Source organism: Mustela nivalis (genome assembly GCF_964662115.1).
Source record: "Mustela nivalis genome assembly, chromosome: 5".
Taxonomy (NCBI): domain Eukaryota; kingdom Metazoa; phylum Chordata; class Mammalia; order Carnivora; family Mustelidae; genus Mustela; species Mustela nivalis.
The window spans coordinates 26,584,619-26,609,815 of NC_139024.1; the positions used below are offsets into that span (position 1 = coordinate 26,584,619).

General features: G+C 34.8%; 2 protein-coding genes across 9 annotated transcripts in view; both read left to right on the plus strand.

Moving 5' to 3' along the window:
* HACE1 (HECT domain and ankyrin repeat containing E3 ubiquitin protein ligase 1) overlaps positions 1-18,170 on the plus strand; it is a 115,734-nt gene extending 97,564 nt beyond the window's left edge. For all 8 annotated transcript variants that reach the window (XM_082730529.1, XM_082730532.1, XM_082730534.1 and 5 more), the window contains 5 exons: positions 41-172; positions 7,767-7,865; positions 8,144-8,214; positions 16,520-16,633; positions 17,182-18,170. In XM_082730529.1, coding sequence (XP_082586655.1) covers positions 41-172; positions 7,767-7,865; positions 8,144-8,214; positions 16,520-16,633; positions 17,182-17,284 — 519 coding nt within the window. In that variant the 3' untranslated portion in view covers positions 17,285-18,170. The remainder of the gene's footprint in view (positions 1-40; positions 173-7,766; positions 7,866-8,143; positions 8,215-16,519; positions 16,634-17,181) is intronic.
* A 2,655-nt stretch (positions 18,171-20,825) lies between these two features.
* On the plus strand, positions 20,826-21,170 carry LOC309864099 (cofilin-1-like; the record flags this gene model as incomplete). Its single annotated transcript, XM_082729444.1, has 1 exon — positions 20,826-21,170. The coding sequence occupies one exon, from the start codon at positions 20,826-20,828 to the stop codon at positions 21,168-21,170; it is 345 nt and encodes a 114-aa protein (XP_082585570.1).
* Positions 21,171-25,197: the final 4,027 nt, after the last annotated feature.

Consider the following 25,197-nt stretch of genomic DNA (forward strand, 5'->3'; position numbering starts at 1 on the left):
AAAATTGAAAAAAAAATCACCTTTTTTTTTTTTTTTTTAGGCGGAGTATGTTCAGCTTGTTACTGAACTTCGAATGACAAGAGCCATTCAGCCTCAGATCAATGCTTTTTTGCAGGGCTTTCATATGTTCATTCCACCTTCTCTCATACAGCTTTTTGATGAATATGAATTGGTAAGGAAAAACATCAGTTCATTTTGGTTACGAAACAGCACAAAACTCCAGTCGCTGTAATTCAGAAATAATTTTGGAGTACTATGGTATAAAATAATGTATAATATGACATTATGGTTTGATGTTCTTGTTAAGAGATTTCTTATAAGATTTGTGGTTGTGCTTCTCTTAAGCTTAATAGCCAGAGTAACAATTCCTTAGTGTGAAATGAAAACAAAAATGGAGTACATTTTCAAGTATTTTACATGGGAGATGTTGAAGGCCAGTCTCTCAAAAGCAATATTCATATTATAGTTAACCCTTAAGCCTTGAACAACGCGTTTGAACTGTTGTGAGTTCAAACTTAAAAGTGGATGTTTTCCAGTATAACACTAAATTTTCTTACTTTTTTTTTTTAAGATTGATTTATTTGAGAGCAAGAGAGAGTGTGTGTGAGTTGGGAAAGGAGCAGAGGGGGAGGGAGAAAAGAGGACAAAAAGTCTTAAGCAGATTTCACACTAAGCATGGAGCCCAGTGTGGGGTTCAGCCTCAAAATCCTCAGATCATGACCTAAGCCCAAACCAAGAGCCAGACACTCAGCCAACTGAGCCACCCTAGACGCCTCTTCTTTCTGATTTTCTTAATAATATTTTTTCTCCTGGTTTGCCTTGATCTAAGAATAGGATATGTGTAATTCATGTAACATACAAAATATGCTTACTGTTTATGTTTTCTATAAGGCTTCTGGCCAGCAGTAGGCTATTAGTAGTTAAGTTTGGGGGGAATTCAAATGTTACATGTGGATTTTGACTGCATGGGGTCAGAGTCCGTAACACCTGCATCGTTCTAAATTTTTGGTTTGACCATATGAGGTACAAGATAATGATACTAACTTCTTGTCCTTCCGAAAAGAAGAATTAGAAGGTTTTTCTTACTGTATTTGTTTAATTTTCTCTAACTTCTTATTTTACCATATATAATTCTAAATTTTCCATTTTAAATCTTTGTGGAGTCCTTACTTTGTTGGCTTCTAGTTTCTAATGTTTGTTTTGCTTTTTTAGTTTCCTTGCCTTTTACTATGACCTAACAGGATTTCTAATTTTATAAGCTTTATGTTTGCATTTGCCCTCATATCCTTTTTCTCTCTTATGATTGGTAATAAATTATTTTCAAACTCTTGGGGAGTTGTCTAACTCCGTAATTAAACATAGTATTTTTTTTTTTAGAGTTTATTTGAGAAAGAGTGAGTGAGAGAACACATGAGCAGAGGCAGAGGGAGAAGCAGACTCCCCACTGAGCCGGGAGCCCAATGCAGGGCTTGATCCCAGAACCCTGGGATCATGACCTGAGCCAAAGGCAGATGCTTAACTGACTGAGCCACCCAGGCGCTCCTATAGTGTTTTGAATAGAGTATAGAGTATAGCTAATTTTTTATTTTAAAAAATGTAATTTGGAATAGTAAATTTTAGATCAATGGAAAAGTATCCTTTGGTTTTATTCTTTCCCATAAAATTAGTTTTACCCTATGCTTTTCACTTTACTTTATGAGTAAGTACACTGATTTATACCTTTTAATTTTACATATATGCCAGTATTTTTTATACCTTTTAATTTTACATATATGCCAGTATTTTTTGTTTTATAATTCATTATATCTTAGTATAATAGTGAATAAAATTTATGAGTTAATTTTGAAGTCCATTGTGACTTAGTTTCATTAAATGTTAGTTTTGAGGTTGGTTTTTTTTTTTTTTGCTTGCATTTTTAGGTTTAAGATTAATGGTTTTGTTTAGTGTGGACTCATTACTTTTTACATGACAGTAAGTTATTTTTAGCATTTAAAAATGGAGGAGTACTTATGAACTATTAATAAACATGATTGAAATCTGACTTTTTTCTGTACCGTACATACATTAAGTTGGCTTTGTGAGTTCAAAACAGACTTCCACATTATCTTTTGGACCTCTGTGTAAAAAAGAACAAATAGCAACAATGTAAATAATTGACAAAAACTTTGCCTCCTGATTTACGGATATTGCTCAGTTTTATGAGATTTATTGATTTATAGTGTATGTAGAGAAAAGTATATGCATCGTAATGTACAGTTTGATGAATTTTTATAAACCCATAAATTTTATACACCCATAAAACCAGCACCTGGATCAAGAAACAGAGAAATCCTGGCACCCCTCATGTCCACTCCTGTTCTATTCCAGTCACTGTCTCTTCATGGGGAACTACTCTTCTGACCTTTTTATTCCCATTAACATTATTATTATTCTTGTTTTTACATTTATTTAAATTCAGTAAATTAACATATATTATTAGTTTCAGAGGTAGAGTTCAGTGATTCACCAGTCTTATATTTTTTCTTTAAGATTTTATTTATTTATTTTTTTAGAGAGAACCTGAGAATGGGGAGGGGCAGAGGCAGAGGGTGAGAGAGAATCTCCAGCAGACTCCCTGCTGAGCATGGAGCCCAATGTGGGGCTCCATCTTATGACCCAGAGATCTTGACCTGATCCAAAATCAACAGTCCGGTGGTTAATGGACTGAGCCACCCTGTCTTCCCCTTCTGACTTCTAAAAATACCATAGATTAGGTTTCTCATTTTTGAACTTAATGTAAATGGAGTTCTGCTTTCTTTAGCTCAACTTTTTATGAAGTTATAAAAAAGTATAATTATACATATTGTTGCAGGAAGTTGTAATTTGTTCCTTTTTATTGCATTATAGCATTTCATTGTATCAGTGTGTATGTGTGTGTGTGTGTGTGTGTTTAGAGAGAGGTCTATGCTTGATGAACATTTGGTAGGTACTTTTCAGTTTTGGGTTATTTGAAGTAGTGCTGTTACAAACATTCTAATACATGTCTTTAGGAGGGTGTATGTGTGCATCTTAAAATGTAATTGCTGGGACATAGGGTGTATATTTATTCTATTGTAGTAGATAATTTGCAGATAGAGCAAGTGGTGTGTCAGTTTGTATTCCCACCAATAGGTATGAGAGTTCTGGGTATTCCATGTCTTCACTAGCACTTGATGTTTTTTTTTTTCATTTTTACCATTTTTGTGGATTAGTAGTGGTGTTTCATTTACCTAATGACTTATGAGATTGAGTGTGTTCATATGTTCATTGGCCACTTACACTCTGGTGCCAGGTGGCTCAGTGGGTTAAGCATCTGCCTTCAGCTCAGGTTGTGATCTCAGGGTCCTGGGATCAAGCCCTGTATTGGGCTCCCTGCTCAGCGGGAAATCTGATTTTCCCTTTCCCTCTGTCTGCTATTCCCCTTGCTTGTGCTTTCTCTCTCTCTCTCTGTCAAATAAATAAATAAAATCTTAAAAAAAAATAGTGTTTACTCAAATAATTTGTCCATTTTTCTATTGTGTTTTCTGTTTTGTTTTGTTTTTTTGTTACTGATTTATAGGATTCTTTAGAGGAGTGTTTGTTATCTATATTGTGAATATCTTCTGTTTTGGTATCTTTAAGTGAATAAAAGTATTTAGTTTTAAAACAGTTCAGTTTATCCTGTTTTTCCCTTTTTTAAATAAATGGATCTCTTTTGTCTCCTTTTAAGAACCTGTTTCTTATTCCCAGGTCATGAAAGTGTTTCCCCATGTTTTCTTCTAAAAGCTTTCTTTATTCCTTTATTTTTCATATTTTGGTCTGCTGCTGTTAAATTTTCAGTTGTGGTTTGTATTAGAAGTTAGGTCAGGATTCCTCATTGGTCTTAGACTCTAGCTTTACTATGTTGAGCTGATTGAGAAGGAGGGATTATTTGGAAAGAGCAGTGTTGTCAGCATGATCCTGATATATTCAGTGATGAAAATTATTATTAAAAATGTGGTATTTTCCAGGCACTTTATATTTATTAACTTTTTTTTTTTTAAGATTTTATTTATTTATTTGACAGACAGAGATCCAAGTAGGCAGAGAGAGAGGAGGAAGCAGGCTCCCCACTGAGCAGAGAACCCGATCGATGCAGGGCTCAATCTCAGGACCCCGAGATCATGACCTGAGCTGAAGGCAGAGGCATTAACCCACTGAGCCACCCAGCGCCCTTATATTTATTAAATTTAAAAATTTTTACAATAGACCTCCCATTTTACAGAGAAGGAAAACTAATCCAAAGAAGGTACAGAATTTCCTCCTGTTCATAAAGTATGTGTTAGAGCCAGACCGGGAACCCATGTTCTGTGCTCTAGATCTGGTCTGTCTTCATCAGTATTGCCAGACTGTCTCTCAGAGGCATAAGTTATAAATGGGACTTGGTTTTAGAATGGCTTTGTCTTTCATAGGAAAAGGAGTATGCTACATTTGGATAGGAAACTTTTTTTTTTTTAAGTTGGCAAAGAAATCTAAGCTAGATGTGCATCTGGAATTAACACATTGAACCATATGAATACTAGATAAGCTAATGGCTATGAATATTTGCATGGCTCAATTGTTGGCCATTCATATGGGATATATATTTATACCCATTTCCAGTAGACTAAATTCATTTATTTTGTCATGTTTTTAAAAAACAATAAATTATTGATTGGGACTTGAAATCTTCCTGCTGTATATTCTTTTTATTGTGGAATTCCCATTTCATCTACTTGTTTTTACTCAGTGTATTTTTTTTTTTTTTTTTTTGCCTAGGTGTTACATGGGATAATAAAGATCTTCCTCTTCACAAAAGCTGTAATAATATATTCATGAAATGCTTTAAATTTCTTGAGAGAATATAGTCTCAATCATTTTTACTTATAATTATTAATAATGGAAGCATACTTAATATTATTAAAAGCTTATCTTTAGAAGGGAAGAGGATTAAACTCTCATGGCTTGTAAGAAATATATAAAATTCGTCCCTACTCACTTTTGGCAGATCTGTATCAGTGTCTTGCCAATTTCCCCAGATGGCTCAGATGGAAACTTTAACGAAGGAGCTATTACAGAGGTGTGGCAGTGGTAAGAATAACAAAAAACGATATCTTGCCATTTGCAAGGAGGTGGATGGACTTAGAGGGTATTATGCTCGGTGAAATAAGTCAATCAGAGAAAGACAATTATCATATGATCTCACTGATATGAGCAATTTGAAAAGACAGGATCATAGGGGAAGGGAGGGAAAAATGAAATGAGGGAGACAAACCATAAGAGACTCTTAATCTCAGGAAATAAACTGAGGGTTGCTCTAGGGGGAGGGTAGGTGGAGGGATGGGGTGGCTGGGTGATGGACATTGGGGAGGGGATGTACTATGGTGAGTGCTGGGAATCATGTAAGACTGATGAATCAGACCTGTAACCCCTGAAACAAATAATACATTATATGTTTAAAAAATTAAAAAAAAAAAGAATAATAAGAGTATGGTGAGGCATCCAGAAACTAGCAACAGTGGAAAGCTTTATCATTTTTAGAATTGAAGAAACAGGTGGAGGAATTACAGTAGTCCCCCCTTATGAAGAGGGAATCTGTTCCAACACCCGCAGTAGATGCCTGAAACCATGGATAGTACTGAATCTTGTATAATTATGTTTTCTTTTAAATATACATACCTAGGGTAAAGTTTAATTTAAAATTTAGATACAGTAAGAGATTAACAACTACTAATAATTAATATTTATAACAATAATAATTATAACAGTATACTGTAATAAAAGTTATATGAAGTGGTCTCTGAAAATATCTTATTGTGTGGTAATCACCCTTGTTCTTTTGATGATGTCAGATAAAATGTGATGAGATGAAGTGAGGGGAATGACGTAGGCATCGTGACTTAGCATTAGGCTGCTATTGACTTTCTGACAGTATGTCAGAAAGCAGATTACGGGCTTCTGGACCATAGTTACTGCGGTAGCTGAGACCACAGAAAGGGAGATTGTGGGTGAGATTGGGGGCTATTACGAGGACCCTGGGAGAGCCTGAAGTACCAGTGAGAGGCAGCCTGATAGTAGCTATAGTTGAGGAAACATGGCTCCTGCAAAGTTGTGCTGAAGCAAAGTGGGAGTAGAAAATATCCTCACCTCCAGAATCCTGCCTGTTTCCCAGGGATGGAGCTCAGCCTAAAGCTAATAGGCAAGAGAGCCAGTCTGCATGAATTGGTCTGATGGGGCTCAGAAGAGTGCAAAGAACGGTGGGGAATATATCTGGATTGTTAAAATGGAGACTAATCAGAATATCCATCTAGTAAAAGTATTTTATAATACTGTGGAAAGGAAGACTAAAATACACCCTAGACCAACAGTTCTCAAAGTTTTTGGTTTTAGGACACCCTTACAACAAAAGTTTTTGTTTATGTGGGTTTTATTAATTGATGTTTACTGTATTTGAAATTAAAAGATATAAAATATTTTCTTAATGTAGAAATAACAATCCATTACATATTAATATAAATAACATTTAAAAATTGAAAATTGCATTTTTTAGAATTAAGCTAAAAATAGCTTAAAGTGAGAAGAGTGGCATGTTTTATATTTTTGTAGGTTTTTAAAATATCTAGCTAATAGAAGACAATTAGGTTCTTATATCTGCTTCTGCATATAATCAGTTGTAATACGTTGTTTGCTTGAACTAGATGAAGAAAATCCAGCCTCAGATAGGTTGGAAAGGGGAGAAACTTTTAGACTCTGAGTAGATCTTAGAAACCCCAAGAGTTGTCAGATCCCACCTCTTATTAGTCTTCATTAACTTTCTTCTGAGCACACTCGGTACTAGTCAGGTGTTGTATGGGTAGTTGTTATAGGAGACATGATTTTGAACCACACTGTATCTATGTCTGTGACAACAAACTCTGCTGATCTGGCTTGTCAGTATTTGGTTAAGTGTAGTATAGTCATTGCCTTATCTGACTTATAAACACATCCAGTTGTGACATATGGGCTCATTGAGCCATCTGGACAAGCTCTTTCCATGTTCAGTTTTCTCTTGGAAGACATAATGGTATTTTTTACATTCTTAATTTCACACTTGATTACTATTTTGTTTGATGATCTTCACATAAAAAAGGTGACTACCAAAAATCATTAGGAAATTGTATTTTTTTCTCATACTGGGAAATGTTGGCTTTAGAGGATCCAAAACATTCCAAAATAGAGTTCTTCCAAGGCCTGAATCTGTACTGTTTTTTAAAAAATAATGGCTATTTTTATTATATTACCTTTTTTTATTATATTACTCCTTTTTCCTAGTGACTAGAGTTTCTTGATGATCTTTTCTTTTGTTTAACCCAGGACTTATTCAGGTCTTTGTTGTCACATTCATGTTGAGCATATAATTTAGAATTTAACAAGTTCATACATTAACATAAACATAAACCCCAAATAATAACATTCAAAAAAGTGTTGCAGGTGTAAACTTGTTGTGTATGTGTTTATGTATTTGTCTCCTATGTTTTAATGAAGTTGTATGAATGTGGAGATATTTCCACATCTCAGCAATATTTGAGATTATCAGTATGAAGAATTCTTTCTCATATAGTACTTGTTATTGATGACATGCAGAAACTGTCAAAAAAATAAATCGGTTTTACATGGGATTAATTTCTAATTAAGGCAAATTTACTATTTAAATGTAATAACTTTTTTTTCCCCAATGAAGATTAATGAAATACTTCTCTTCTTCCCCAAAGGAGCTACTGCTTTCTGGCATGCCAGAAATTGATGTGAGTGATTGGATAAGAAATACAGAATACACAAGTGGCTATGAAAGAGAGGATCCAGTTATTCAGGTAAAATCTCTCTAGAGCTCAGAATGAAGTTAAGTTTGCCATTTAATTTTATAAGCTTTTCAGCACTATTGGATGAAAACCTGCATTAATTAACAAAGTAAAAATTTTCCCTAAACTCTTCTCCTGGGAATATTGCATATGAAAGCTTTGTATGAAAGCATTTTTGATAAATGAGTTTTATAGAATAAAATATGCTTTATGAATATTACATATTTCTCAGGTATTAAGAAGTCTGCAATTACTCTGAAATGTGAGTTAAGTTTTTTTATTGTTGTTAGTGGTTCTGGGAAGTTGTGGAAGACATTACTCCAGAGGAGAGAGTTCTTCTCTTGCAGTTTGTTACTGGCAGGTAAGAAGTGTTTTTATGCTAATGTGGAAAGATTTTTAATGTGTTGCAGTTTTGGTGGCCTAACCAACCAAAATGCATTATTCCTTTGAATTGCCAGTTTCTATTTCCCTTTCCATTTTTTTAGGTATTAAACAAAGATTTATTTAGCTGTTAAGGATAAAATATGGTAGTACTCAGTAAATGTTTATTTAATGTATACTAGTGTATAAACTGTTCCAGTCAGGACAATCAGCATATATACTGTATTTTATAATTTGGTAATCTTTTCATTCTGTCGGTAAGTCAGTGGTAGTGCCAAATTCTTAATATTTGTCTGTTGTTGGACAACATACACATACATACACATGACACACATAATATCCATACTCAACAGTTTTTCTCCAGTTCTTGCCAAATTTTTTGAAGATTTTATTCCACAAGCTGGGGAGGAGCAGAGGGAGAGGAAAAGAATCCCAAGCATACTCTGTGCTGAGTGCAGAGCCTGACATGGGACTTGCTCCCACAACCCTGACTGAGATCATGACCTGAGCAGAAACAGAGTCAGAAGCTTAACAACTAAGCCACGCAAGCATCCCTCAACAGATTTTAGTCTCAAGATTCATGGCCTAAAAAATAATTTGTGATAGCACAAATATATTTGAAAAGTCTACTTTTGGACTGATTAAATATAGATACTGGAAAACTAGATGCTTTTAACCTCCTTTAAGTTACATTAATGAAAGATATTTGTAAAAAATCCGATTTTAATTCTTGGCATCTTAGAATTTTATTTGTGCCCTCCACTTTATGGAAATATAGTTCATTTGTTCCATCATAAATGTACATGGTTCTTCTAGGAAAGTTGGAGCACACATAAAATTAGAACAAATAATGAACACCATTCTCTGCGAGCAATAACTATTGTAAATAATTTGGTGTATTTACTTCTCTATTTTTTCTGTCTATCTTAAAAACATAATTATGGGTGTATATCTCTATAAAATATATATGTTATTTGAAATCTAGTATTTCCTTATTTCTTGTAATCTATAACCATTATAGTGGCACCTGGGTGGCTCAGTGGGTAAAGCCACTGCCTTGAGCTCAGGTCATGATCCCAGTGTCCTGGGATTGAGCCCCGCATCGGTCTCTCTGTTCAGCAGGGAGCCTGCTTCCTCCTCTCTCTCTGCCTGCTTCTCTACCTACTTGTGATCTCTGTCTGTCAAATAAATAAATAAAATCTTTTTTTAGATTTTTAGAAAAAAAATTTGGAAAATGAAGAATATAGATAGAAGACAATGAAAATCCATTAGGTAATTCCACTATGCAGAGATAATACTTTAATATTTTGCTTTATTTTCAAAGTCCTTTAGAAAAATAGTTGGGGGTTTACACTGTAATCTAATTTTAAACAATAAATAAATCAGAAATATTCATTCAGGGTACCTGACTAGCTCAGTTGGGAAAGCATGAGACTCTTGATCTTAGGGTTTTAAGTTTGAGCCTCATGTTGGGTATAGAGATTACTTAAAAATAAAATCTTAAAAAAAAAAAAAAAAAGAACATGAATATTCACAGATTATAGACTAAAGATATGAAAGAAAACCTTGTTTTAGTGTTCTGTTGTAGTTTTTTGGCCTCTTAATGCCAAGAAGTACCCAGAGATTTGAGTAATTTAATGAAAAGAATTAAAAATTATATATTCTAGGTGGGAGGATTAGACAGTTTCAATAAAAAGAATTACTTCTAATCTTAGTGTCTGAGATTCCAGAAATTTTCCCACATACATAAAGTTTTACTTTTCTTTTTTTTTGTTAAGTTTTATTTAAGTAATCTCTACAACCAACCTGGGGATCAAACTTACAACCCCAATAAGAGTCTCTTGCTTCTCCCAACTAAGCCAGCCAGATGTCCCATAAATTTTTACTTTTTAAAAACATCGTTCCTCTTTTATAACTTCTGAATTTAGCAATATATTATTAAAATTTTTTCCATTTATAGATCTAATTTGTTCATGGCTACCTATTCTTCAGTTTATGGACCTTAATTGGTATTGTCCTTCATTGCTAAATTTTCCTGTTTATAGTAATGCTGAACAAATAAGGAATTCTTACATTTATACACTTGTGGGCCAGTTTGATTATTTATATAGAAAAAATTCTTAGAAGTTTTTGTACATGAAAGTATATAAATTTTTATAACCTGATACATATGTATCAGGTTTTTTTACCCTTCAGAAAATTACCAGTATTCATATCAACAGGGAATGAGAGGACCTATTCCTTTTGTTCTATCAGTACAGAATGTAATTTTTTTTTTTAAGGTCTTATTTATTTGACCGAGCATGAGAAAGAATGAGACCATGAGTAGGGGGGAGGGGCAGAGGGAGAAGCAGACTCCCTGCTCAGCAGGGAGTGGGATGTAGACTCAGTCCCAGGACCCTAGGATCTTGAGCTGAGCCAAAGGCAGATGCTAAACCGACTGAGCCACCCAGGCATCCTCATTTCTATTTTTATATAATTTTTTATTTATATAATTCTTATGTGAATTGACTGTCTTAATTATTACGCATTCTATTATCATTTATTTTTTTATTTTTAAATATGTATTTATTTGAGAGAAAGAGAGCTTGGTGGGGATTATTGGGGGGTGGAGAGGGAAAGGGAGAAGGAGAGAATCCCAAGCCAACTCCCCGGTGAGCACAGAGCCAGACACAGGGTTTGATCTCATCACTTTGAGATCATGACCTGAGCTAAAATCAAGAGTCAGATGCTTAACCGACTGAGCCACACAGTTGCCCTGTCATTTTTAAAAATTCAGTTCTAAGTGTTCTTTATGTGGGACGTTAACCTTACAAATAACTTTTCCCAGGTTATCATTTGCCTTTTAACTTCATTAAATTAAATACAGATTCCCATGTAATTTAAATTATAAATTTACTTTACAAAATTTATAAAATAGAAGTATTAATTTTGTAAGTTGATCATTGTACTTTTCTTTGTTGTTTTTATAACTCCTTCCCCACTCCCAAGATTATATATATATGTTTATCTGCATTTTTTTCTATAACTTTTTATAGTTCCTATTTTTACTTTCCAATTTTTAAGCCATCTGGATTTTAGTTTATGTATTGACGTAGAGCTTTTACTGTTTTCTAAATGATTTATATCTAAACACCATTTAATGGATTATTATGTCCGCACCACCATGATTTGGTTGGTACAAGTCTTTAAAGTGCAGATAACAATTACAATTACTCAAGGTCTCTGGGACTAAAAATGTCAAGTTGCTGCTCTTGTAGAATAAAAAACTCTTCTATTAATAATACAGAATGCCTCTCCCAGGTCAGACGTATAGTCATGGTTAGCAGTACTGAAAAGAATTGCACTTATTATTATTTACCTGGTCATGAAGTGTAGCTTATGAATCCATTTAAACTGAGGTGAGGGATTTGAGTAAAAAATAGAAGCCAAGGAAGCTGAGGGGAACAACACAGAGCTAAGCTTCACCATCATGCTGAAGAAGTCACCTTTAAACATTTAGTCTACAGAGTCCTTGTTTTGAATTCAGACTGAGTAATTTTTCAACTTTTTTAAACCTTAACTTTTATTTAATTAGACTTAAGTGTAGGTGTAGAGCATTTACCATTCTAAACTTAGCATGTTTTTTTTATTCAGTAGCACTTTCTAGAAAATTCTGATTATCTGTTTATATTAGATATTAAAGTATCTTTCTCTGTGTCCATAGTTTAGTTTAGTGCAACCTTCCTGAAAAGTCACATGTGTTCTAATTATTAGAACCAAGAACCAATGCAAAAATTAATTTTTGAATATTATTATGGCGTAACATTATTTTGGTGGTCTGTAAGACTGTCTTAATTAAATGACTTACTCAAGAATAATGGGATTCAGACTTGATGATTTCTTTGTGTATAAAATAGAAGTGTGTCATTTTTATTGACTGTAATTTTACATTGTATGATCCAAGTGTCATAATATTCAGCCAAGACCATTTCATTTATTTTTCTCATACATGCTTAAGCTTGATGAGCCATGATCTTAGGGTAGTATTCACTGATTATTCAATTATGGGGCCCAGTCATATTTGTTTGTAGTTTAGAAGAAGAGGAATAAAATTTCAGAAATTGTGAATAGCAGTTTATAATATAATTTTAGTTTTAGATCTTTAAATTGGAAAGTCTTATGATTTTTAAGCATGTTTTTCAAAATTTAGTTATATGAAAAACATTAGATTGATCATTCTGATGTTGAAATACTGTAATTTTTCAAGTCTCATTTTCTTATCTTATTCTGATAAATTCTACCTCTACAGGAAATTGAGAACAGCTTGGCTTTTCACCCCTTTTCATTTTTGGTTGTCCTTTTAATAGGCGTAGACTAATGTAGAATTTTATTTCCGTTTACACACTTGTCCAGATCTTCTTTAGCTATTCTTTTGCTATTCTTTTAGTGTTTATTAACAAGACTTTCAATATTCATTTGGTTTTCTAAGGTAAGGTCAGACATTTCATGAGTAAAGCATTTAATAGCAACCAAACAAGTTCCCAGCTATAAAAGAAAACTGCTCTTTTTTAGAGTTTTATTTATATTGGATTGTGGATTGGATTTTTTTTCCCCGATGGATGTATACATACCATTTATGATTTTAAACAAAATTCTGGTGCATTTTTCCACAGTTTTTGTAGTGTATAGGCAGAAAGTACAATAACATTTAACACTTTAACCATTTTTAAGTACAGTTCTGTGACATTAAGCACATTCACATTGTTGTGCAACCATCACCACCATCCAGCTCCCGAAGTCTTTTATCTTCTGCAGCTGAAACTGTACCAGTTAAACACTAACTCTTCATACTCCCTCCCTCTAGCCCTTTGGAACCACCATTCTGTTATCTCTCTCTCTGAATTTCACTACTATGGGTACTTCATATATGTGGAACCGTGTATCATTTGTCATTTTGTGATTAGCTTATTTTACTCAGCATAGTGTCCTCAATGTTCATCCACATTGTAGCATATGTCAGAATTTCCTTCCTTTTTAAGGCTAAATAATTATCCACTATAGGTATATACCACCTTTTGCTTATTCTTTCATCCATGGATGATCACTTGAGTTGCTTCTACCTTTTTTGGCTTTTATAAGTAACACTGCTATGAACATGGATGTACATATAATCTCTTTTAGTCTCTGTTTTCAATTCTTTGGGCTATATACTGTAATTCTATGTTTGTTTTTTGAGAAACAGCCATACTGTTTTCCATAGCTGATATAAATTTTACATTCCCACCAGCAATGCAGAAGTGTTCCAATTTCTGCATATCCTTTCCAATACTTATTATTTTCTTTTTTTTTAAATTTTGTGTTTTTTCTTTAAAATGGTCATCCTGGGAGTCCCTCGGTGGCTCTATTCGGTTAAGCATCCAGCTCTTGATTTGGGCTCAGGTCATGATTATAGAGTTGTGAGATCGATCCCCATGTCAGACTCCGTGCTTAGCAGGGAGTCTGCTTGAGATTCTCTCTCCCTCTCCTTTTGTCTCTCCCTGCACACACACTCTCTCTAAAATAAATAAATTAATCTTTACAGAAATTAAAAAAAAAAATAAAAAGGTCATCCAGGCCATCGTGATGTGTATGAAGTGATATCTGATTGTGGTTTTGATTTATAGTTCCCCAATACTAGTGACGTTGATTGAACATCTTTCCTTTTTTTTTTTTTTTTTTTTTTAAAGATTTTATTTATTTATTTGAGAGAGAGAGCATGAGAGGGGAGAAGGTCAGAGGGAGAAGCAGACTGGGAGCCCAGCTTGGGACTTGATCCCGGAACTCCAGGATCATGACTTGAGCCGAAGGCAGTGGCTTAACCAACTGAGTTACCCAGGCGCCTGATTGAGCATCTTTTCATATGTGAATCTTCTTTGGAGAGATGTCTATTTGGGTCCTTTCCCTATTTTTAAATTGGGTTTTTATTGTTGTTGTTGGGTTGTAGGAGTTCTGTTTATTTTCTGGATATCAATTCCTATCAGATTTATGACTTGAAAATAATTATCTCCCATTCCATGGACTGCCTTTTCACTTTGTTGATGGTGTCCTGTGGCGGACAAGTTTTTAATTTCGATAAAGTTCAATTTATGTATTTTTCTTTTGTTGCCTCTACTTTTGGTGTCATATCTAAGAAAACATTGCCAAATTCAGTGTCATGAAGCTCTTCCCTTCTATTTTCTTCTAAGAATTTTGTGGTTATAGTTCATGCTTTGATCTTTGATTTATTTTGAGTTAATTTTTGTTTATGGTTTCAGGTGAGAATTCAATTCCATTTTTTGGTAGTGTGGATATCCAGCAACTCAGTTGTTAAAAAGATTGTCCTTTCCCCATTGAGTGTTAGGATTCTGGTTGAAAATGATTTAACCATATATGCAAGAGTTTATTTGGGATAATGTATTCTACTTCTATATGTCTGTCTTTATGCTTCATGTTATTGCTACATTTTTCTGATAACCATAGATTTGTAATTTAAGTTTTGAAATCAGAAACTGTGAAACCTCCAACTTTATTCTTCTTTTTCAAGATGGTTTTGGCTAAAGTTTAACTTTTTTTTCTTAAATGAACTAAATTATGCTTTGTACTAAGAATCTCATGTTAGAAAACATTTCTAATACTGGTCAGACTTCTGCGTTTGAGTATACCTTTAGTACCTATACATTAATTTTGTTTTGTTTTGTTTTGTTATCATTCTTACTTATCTAGAAGGTATAATAGAATCTCAATATAAAACAAAATGTTGGGATGCCTGGGTGGCTTATTCGGTTAAGCGGCTGTCTTCGGCTCAGGTCATGATCTCAGGGTCTTGGGATGGAGTCCCTCATTGGGCTCCTTGCTTGGTGGGGAGACTGCATCTCCCTGTGCTTACTGTGCCTGCTGCTCCCCCTGCTTGTGCTCTCTCTCTCTGACAAATAAACAAATGAAATCTTTAAAAAAAAAATAAAAACAAAATGTTCTACAGGATTTTGTTTAATCATGATACATACAAAAGCTAATTTGAAATAATGTCTTTCAAATGTGAACAATAGAATTTAGGAAGTTGTGATTGTATTCTCTGTAGCCATGTACCCAAGATTAAATTTTCTAATACTGTATGCATTTTGTTAGGGTTTTCAAATTTGAATGAGGTCTTTTTATGTTTATGTTAGGTGACATTAAAAAAAGAAATACATCTGATATTGTGACTCTTTGGAACAGAAATGTAAAGAATATTCTAGCTTTCCCACAGTGAAAAACAAAACAAAAATCCTTTGACCTGTTGGGGAGGAAAGATTTTTCTTTACCTTTTAAAGTTATTCGGCTTGGTCTAAGAAGTAAATTGACATGGACAGATTAATAGGAAGAAAACAAATTTAATTCATATGTTTTAGAGCTCATAGAAATACGAATCTCAGAGAAGTGACCAAAGTAAGCAAGCAGGACTTAACACCTTTTAGACAAAGAAACAATATATTTTTGAGGGATTGAAAAGACAAAGCAGTTAGTGCTTTGAGTAGTAAATTGGTGAAGAAGTAATGAGATTTGTTTCTATAGCCTTCCCAGCCCTGAATTGCCTATCTCTGGTCATAGGATGTTTCTTTACCTTCTGGTACAGGGAGAGTACCTCTCCTATGGGAGATGTATTTCCTGCTTTCAGCCAGACAGAGGAAGGTTTAAGTGTCCTTTTTGCACTGGTTGTTTTTAAGTAACTTTAATTTGAAATAATCATTATGCCTAAGTGGCATATTCGGGGATGGCCTGCCCTGAACCCCATCAGATCCTAGATATTATTCACATATAGGGAAATTGTTTGGATTACATCTAAGAGCCTCTCTGTTGCTTGAATTAATCAAGCAAACATCCATGTATTTGGCAAGTATCTAATGAATGTCTGTTAGACGCCAGTCATTTTGCTAACCCCAAAGGTATAAATACAAATGTGACACATTTAGGTCCTCAAGTTAGTCTCAGTTGAGTAGGGGGAGACACATATGAGAAAATAATTGTACATGCAGTATGCTATGTGCAATAATAGAGGTATGTGCAATGGCCAATTGAAAGCATGGTATGGCTTACAGAAATGTGGACAGAGGTTCTCCATGGAAGCTTGCTAACTGGCCACAAAGCATCTTTTAATAATGAGCTGGAGTTTTGCAGAACCAAAAAATGTTACCTTGTCAGTGCCCTAGAGTTGAATATATTCTAACTCTATAACTTATAATTTGAAATGTATCTATCACAAAGATTTTTGTTTCCTGATTACAACTTACTAAGCTCTGAACTTTTAGTTCCAGGGTCCCACATGGTGGATTTGCTAATATCATGGGTGGAAGTGGATTGCAAAACTTTACAATTGCTGCTGTGCCATATACTCCAAATCTCCTACCAACTTCAAGCACATGGTATGTTAAAATGTTTATTTAAATGCATTGTGAATTGTCTTGATTAATTTTGAATAATTAAAGGTCTGACTACTGTACTGCTTCATTGAGAGGAAAACCTCAACAGTAATCTGTTTTCAGCATTTTGGAATCACTGATAAATAAGTACCAGCATAATCCCTTGCCTTTCTCTTTTTTTGGTAGGGAAAATATTTGAGGAAACTACCTACCTATAATTTAATTAAATGTAGTTCAAGTATCACTGAAGTTACACTGTCACAAGTAACACTGAATTACACCATCACTTCAAACTAAATTTCCTTATTGCTTATTTATTTTAGGCTGAACGGAACTTATTTTCTTCTACTACATTTGCATACTAAAGGAAACTGCAATGCAGCAGTTTTTTTTTTTTTTCTTTTTAAATACTACTTCAGGGTTTTCCAATTTGAATGTAAATTTGAGAGGGTGATTTTATGTTAATTTTGAGTAGTGTTTTCACTGCTAGACAAAGCAATCAGAAATTTCATAGATTTCCTATTTAATGATGGTATATTTTTCTTTTTTAGTATCAACATGCTTAAGTTACCTGAATACCCAAGTAAAGAAATACTCAAGGACAGACTTCTTGTGGCATTACATTGTGGCAGCTATGGTTACACAATGGCGTAAAGAAGTCTGGAAAATTCATCTGATTACTGATGCGCAATTCAGAGTGGCAGAAATAATTTAGGAAACTGTCAACAGAAAAGGAGCCTAAATACAGCCCACAGGCAGGGCTGATGTTTAAAATTCATAAAGGATCACGCTTTCTACCCTCCCTTCCCGCTTCCCTTTTATGTTTGCTGTTTGTGATACAATTAGAAAATATAAAATCACAGTAGTCTTCAACTTAAAAAATGCTAATTGAAAGTAGTAGAAATTATCCTTTTTCATATTTCCTTACTCTAATTGAAGATTGTGTTAAGGCGAAACCTTATTCTACATTCCACCTCTACCATTTAACTGTCTTGTTGAAAGGGTGTTTTCTCTTTATTTTCCTATAAAATTGTATTGGGACACCCAACCTGGTATGTTCTGTTGCATGTAAAGTGCTGTTTATATTTTGGAAAACTGTTGTATAGAGTGAATTAATTTAGGTTGTGTATAAAGCCACAAATATGTATTTTCCCATATTGAATCTATATTGCAATGATGTTTTTTAGCTTTTTAATATTTTAATATATAGTGTAAAATTTAGAGTGATGTGACTAACAGCTGATGAAATGACATTTAATTTATATATTAAAGCTTATATTGTATGAATTATTTGCATCTTTCATTGGTCAGTTTCCCATATATATATTGTGGTCTCAAAGTCTTATGCCCTTTTTTAATTTATATTTTAGGTAAAATTAAATATAATATTTTAACACTTTTTTTTATTGCTTTTGTTTTATCTGTGAGTTCTGATAACATATTTGAAGAAGTAGTTCAATGTGCACAGTACAATTTAAATATGTAAGTTTTTATTCTTGTTTATTTTTCATGATTAAAATGTTGAGATAAATGACATGCCTAACACAGAGCTTTGGCTTTTTAAATTTTAGAGTGATCTAATCTAGTTTTCTTTTGAAAGGATCCACCTCAGTTGTTACAGCATACCTTTTAAGGGGAAGTAGGAACACTCACATATTCTTTTTTTTTTTTTTTTTTTTTAAGATTTTATTTATTTGACAGACAGAGATCACAAGTAGGCAGAGAGGCAGGCAGAGAGAGAGAGGAGGAAGCAAGCTTGCCACTGAGCAGAGAGCCTGACACGGGGCTCGATCCCAGGACCCTGGGATCATGACCTGAGCCGAAGGCAGAGGCTTTAACCCAGTGAGCTACCCAGATGCCCCGGAACACTCACATAGTTAGACGTGCTAGCAGAGGAACTTGTAATGTCTAGGACTTTGCCTTTGGAAACTAAAAGTATACTATCCAGTGGCATCAATGATTCATAATCATAAAATGATTCATGCAGATTTTTTTCCTATGAGAAGATGGTCATATTTTCAATATATATTGAAAACTTTGTTACATTATATAGCTTCTTTAATATATGTCTTTTGATCTTCTTTTGTTTTTGCAGGTATATATATATATTTATGTATTATATATTTACATATATAGAATATGTATATTATTTATATTATATATTACGTATAAAAAGAATTTCTGAGCAAATTAATATTAAAACTAGGAATTCTTTAAAAAGACAGCTTTAAAATTAAGACTAAATGCATATTTACAATAAATGAAGCTAAAAATTTTTTAAATTTGATTTTCAAAATTCATTTGTATAAGAAGTTGTTGCCTTCTGAGTTTTCAAAAAGGCAACTGACTTCTTTAATATTACATTGCTTATGATTTTAATGTTTAACAAACATTTGTTCCTTTAATCATTCAGTGCATTGGGCTTTGTCAGATTAGTCCTTTTGCAAGTATTTATGTAGGAGATAATAAAATATTTAAAATTTCATGGTATTTTACCCCTGAATTTGAGTATTTTTTGTACAGACTTAACAACTTCAGAGTTTTGTTTTTTTTATGTTGTCTTTATCTCTCAACCTTAAGAATGTAGTTAATATAAAGTATTTTATATGGATTAAAAATACTATTTAAGTGAGAGGCAGCAAGTCTTTTTAACATACCTTATTCCCACAGTTTCTTCCATAAGTACATGCATATGTTGAATGCAAAGTAGCATAGAAAAATGACTAGAGATTTTTATCCCCTTTGGGTAAAAGATTACTCTCATAGGAAAATGACTCTGACCTTAAAACATGTAGTGATTCCATGTAACGGAGAAAACAGAGGAACCAGCACTCTAAAGGAATAAAAATATAGGGCAAAGGACCATAGTATAGGAAACGGATTAATAAAAGCATTTCAGCAAGAGTAGATTAAATTGGTCACATAGTTTGAGGGAATAGTTATGACATAGTTCATAAAATCTAGTCTGTCAGAAATTAAATGTAAGGAAATCTCAGCTTTAAAACAGTATGCTAAATGCCGCCTGGAGGTATGACAGTCTTTGTGGGTTGGATATGGGGCCAGAAATGAAAGCTTTAAAGTGAAGGTCACAATTTGGAGGCCCAGTAGATGATTTCTACTCACAGTTTGTTTGTCATGCCAATTCTAAAATTCAAAATGAGTTGTCAACATTTAAAAAATCTGAAGGTTTCATGCAGAAGTCTAGATTTTAGGCTTTTGAGAGTGCAGGACACTAACAATATTGGGCATTGATTCCTCGAAGGCATAGTTGGCCACAATTAAGGAGAACCCACTTCTTCCATTGACTGAATATTCACGCTCTTCAGTCTACCATCTTTGTACCCCATCCTGCCTCACTCATTTGTGTAACCTTCTTGGCCATTGACAGCATTGGAATTTGCTTTGATCAGAAATGTTCCCCTGGAGTATAAATTGGTACAAATTCTTTGGAAGGCAATTTGGCAATGTCAGATTTTTTTTAAATGTACACATACTCCTTGACTCAACAATTCAAAGAATTTATCTCATGGATAATCTTGTTCATGTCATAAAGATATTTGTACAAGAATGTTACCTGAAGCCTCGTTATAGAGAGAAACAATTTAAATGCCTATCAGTAAGGGGTTACTAATAAATTATAGCCATCAGTAGAATATTAAATAGTATTTGCAAAGAATAAAATGGATTTATACATATTGATACGTAAATGTCTCTAAAGTATGTTAAGTGAAATAAGGTATATGGAAGAGTGATTAGTGTATAAAGAAATATAACATATGTGGGGCAGTTTCACACAAGAATGATTTCTGGGCCATGGATTACTGCTATATGTGGGAAAGCATTGTAAGATGGGATAAAAACTTTCTCATTAAAATAACCTTTTTTTCCTAGTTGTCTAAAACACAAGCCTGAGTTATTTTCTATGTGATATTTGTAAAAAGAAACACTGGTCTCTTTACTTCCTTTGAGACCAGAAACACTGGTCTCAAGGGAAGTAAGCATTAATAATGGGTTTTTATTTGATCTATAAAAATGCCATAACAGTAGCAATAAGCAATATCTTCATAACCACAAAACTTACTCTTTATAATGTGGTTAACTTAAAGTAAGTCTCTTTGAGTCGGATCCCAGCAGCAGCGGCAGTGGCCATCCTCTCTCCTGACTCTCCTTGTTATCTCCCTTTTGCTTACGGAAAATGGCCTCTGATACGACAGTCTCTGATGGCATCATCGAGGTGTTCAGTGACTTGAGGGTATGTGCATTAATCCTCAACACCAGAGGAGGTGAGAAGTGCAAGAAGGTATTCCTCTGCATAAGCCAGGGCAAGAACATCTTAATACCTGGAGGAGGGCAAGGAGATCTTGGTAGGGCATGTGGGCCAGACTATAGACCACCCCTCTGCCACCTTTGTCAGGATGCTACCAGACAAGGACTGCTGGTATGCCTCTATGACACAACCTGTGAGAACAAAGAGAGCAAGAAGGAGGACCTAATGTTTATTTTCTGGGCACCTAAGTCTGTACCCCTAAGAGCAAAATGATCTATGCCAGCTCGATGGACGCCATCATGAAGAAGCTGATGGAGACCAAGCATGAATTATAAGCAAACTGCTGTGAGGATGTCATGGACTGATGTACCCTGGCTGAGAAGTTGGGGGGCAATGCCGTTATTTCCCTGGAAGGCAAGCCTTTGTGAACCCCATTCAGCCCCCTGCCTGGAGCATCTGGTAGCCTAGGACCTGCCCATGAGGGTTGCAGGCTAACCTCTTCCTGCCAAACCCGAAGGGCTGGAGGGATACCAGCAAGGGGAGGGCAGTCCCTTCACCCTAGTTGCCAAACAGCCTCCTTGCCCCCTGGACCTTCCTCCTTCATCCATCCCTGACGGTTCTAGCCTTCCCAAGCCACTTTTGATCTGATTCCTCTTGGGTTGAAGCAGACCAAGTACTCCTATCCAGGCACCCCAGTTTGGTGGGTGGTACTATATTTTTTATGACACCCCAATTCCCTACCTGTTCTTTTTCCCATGCTGGTAACTTCTAACCTCCATAATGACTCTGTGCTTGTCTGTTTAGTTCTGTGTATAAATGGAATGTTGTGGAGATAACCCCTTCCTGCCCACTTGGTTCCCCTCCCCTTTATCTGGGTGCAGTCACTCATGGAAGCAGGACCAATAAGGGACCTTCAATTTAAAAAAAATCACACACACACACACACACACACACACACACTAAGTCTAATTAAAGTCTTTTGCGAACATAAACGCTTTTTTTTCCCACGAAGCTCTATTTCCACAGTGCCTGATAATTAGCACTATTTATAGCTCTTTAAAATTCTACCTGTTATATATTTATTTGAATTTACACTTTTTTCTCTGATTTTCCTTTAAAAAAATTTTTTTTAAAGATTGTGTTTATTTGAGAACATGAGAGAAAGAGAGAGGGGTGAAAGGCGAAGGGAGAAGGATACTCCCTGCTGAGCAAGGAGCCTGACGGACTCCTGACCTGAGCCGGAGGCAGACGCGTAACCAACTGAGACATCCTTGTGTCCTTTTTTTTTTTTTTTAAATAAGCGCTTATTTGATAGGGGAAAATCTGGAAAGCATGGATTCATGTGTTAACTGGAAAAAAGCCATAAATTACAAGTCTACTACCCAAAAGTTCTGGTATTATTATTAGCTTCTGGTCTTAATGCATGTTTTCCATAATTGAGTTCATAAAGAACATAGCATTTAGTATCTTTTTTATTTATTCAGCATTATATTTTGTTTATTTCCCATGTCATTACAACTAACTTTTAAACATTTTATTAAACTTTGGCATAATATTCTTTTGTATGAATGTATCAATCTATTTGACACTGTCTCTAAAGTTTTTAACATAGATTTCTAATATTTCTGCTTTTATAAATACCAGATGGTCTCTTTCAACACTAGTTACAGTTTAAAGGTGGTAACATTTGCCGGGTTATTTGTTGAAATGTCCATCAATTGCTTCACAGTTGTGGAATTACTATTTGAAGGTTCAAGGAAGGGCTGTTGAAATTTATGGTAGGTAGGACTAGATAGCATTTTTCAAGCAGCACAATTAGAGCTGTGTGACCTATCTGAGCATAAAAAAGATTAGAAAGAGAGATAGAAGGGTGTGACAAAGGTAAATCAATTTTAATCATTCTTTACTTGGGGACACCTGGGTGGCTCAGTGGGTTAAAGTCTCTGCCTTCAGTTCCGGTCATGATCCCAGGATCCTGGGATTGAGCCCCACATTGGGCTCTCTGCTTAGCAGGGAGCCTGCTTCCTCCTCTCTCTCTCTCTCTCTGCCTGCCTCTCTGCCTACTTATGATCTCTGTCTGTCAAATAAATAAATAATATTTTAAAAAATAATTGTTTACTTGAGTCTTCTTTCTAAGAGCAGGGGAGGAAACTCACCTGCATGACACAACCCCCATTCTCAGGACCCAGAACTTGAGAATGTAATATTATGTTATATAGTACAGCCATGTCAACATTTATACTCCCATGGGTTAAACTACAAACCTAGCTTCCATTTACAAAGTTTTCATAAAATGGACTTAGAAGCTTTTGGAATGCAATCCTTTCATCAGTTGTAAAATGTATGTATAACAGCTGCCTCTATGAGTGGGTTTTTTTTTTTAAGATTTTATTTATTTATTTGATAGAGAGAGATCACAAGTAGATGGAGAGGCAGGCAGAGAGAGAGAGAGATGGAAGCAGGCTCCCTGCTGAGCAGAGAGCCCGACGCGGGACTCGATCCCAGGACCCTGAGATCATGACCTGAGCTGAAGGCAGCGGCTTAACCCACTAAGCCACCCAGGCGCCCTATGAGTGGGTTTTTAACTAAAAGTAAAATTTTGGCTATTTTCAGCACAATTCAGGTCTATTAACATGTATCAGTGGTCACTATTTTTCTAATATGAAACATGCTCCTCTGTTCCTGTGCACATCCATAGTGGTTAACAAAATTTACATTCCACATTAACTAGTGACAAATCTCAACTTTACACTTCAGCTTAAGCTATTTTAATGTAGAAAGATTTCTGTTAGAATGTCCTTTGTGAAATTCTTTGGTCCTAGGTTATGGTTACCTGCCTACTGATCTGGTATAAATGGCACAAATGCATTTATTTAATATATAATAAGTCCTCTCATTTTACAGATGAGAAAATTGTGGTAATCAGAGAGGTGGTGACTTGCTTAAGGCTTCGGGGCTGCTTTAGTACTAGAATTTAAAACCTAGGTTTTCTCATTCTTAGCCCACCAGTTTTTCTTTTACTCCATGCTGTCTCTTTATGACATAACTGCATTATAAAAAGACTCTTTTAGAAAAACACCTGCAGCCTATTAACAGTCATGTAAGACAAGCCTGTTGGGAAACTATAACTTAATAAGCTGATAGTTAAGAGTGATTAATAGGACTATATTTCTTCTCTCCCACTGTGCCACAATAAGCTAGGGTGGGTATTTTACTATTTGAAGATGAAAAAGAACAGATGTATCGTCAGATCATAGATCATGGGTAGTCATTAAGTTTTATTATCTTTAAAAAAATGTTCCATTTCAAGCATACTTGGTGTTTGGAAATATGTTGTGAATCTAATGTTGCAATACCATTAAAACCATAAACTGAGAATATGATGACTATTACTGTATACTTGTGCGACTGAATTGAATTGAGTGAAATGGAGGGTGAGTCATCCCAGGTGAGCGCTGGATATACAGTTAGTGGAAACAACTTTCCAGATGAATTTAACAATTTCCCCTTAAATGTATTCAGCACTGGTTTAGGGACTGGGTCACAGTCTTTGCCCTCAAAGGAAATAAAATTAGGTTGGGCAGATGGAAGGCATATTTGAAACATTTTGAAACTGTGCAGTATAGCAGATGATTTAAGTGTAAAAACCAGCACAGAAATGCATTAGTGTAGGGGAAGAAGGGTTTAACATAAACTGAATAGCTAAGGAACTTCAAATATTTGGCCTAACTGAATTATTAAATTGCTCTGTAGATTTGGAGACAAATAAATTGATTACCCTGTTGATTGAACAAATGACTGAAAATCAGGTTAAAAATTGTAAACTTTCGGGGCGCCTGGGTGGCTCAGTGGGTTTAAGCCTCTGCCTTCGGCCCAGGTCGTGATCCCAGGACCCCAGGCGCCCCCAAAATTATAAACTTTCAAGGCTAATGTGTAGCACTCACAGAGTTCTCAGATTTTTAGAGAATTATTTACTTGCTCAGTTCTAAATTCTGGTCATTCCTTGAGAATGCTGACCTAGTAGTTTTCATAACTTAGAGACTATTGTGTTCATATACCAACAATATTTGAAAATGGCTCAGTATTTTTCACGGAAGAGTGGCAATATCTGATTCTTTTTGAGAGCTTACTGGAGGAGCAGGGAGGAGGCGTGCTTAGCTTAAGGTTGTGTCTGTACAGTATCCTCTTATACAATATTTCTCTTTTCCTAATATCTAGGAATCAAGGGAAAAAAAAGTAAGCTTGATATTCAAATTCCAAAATTCCATTATGAGTGGCCTACCTGACATCTTCACTTAGA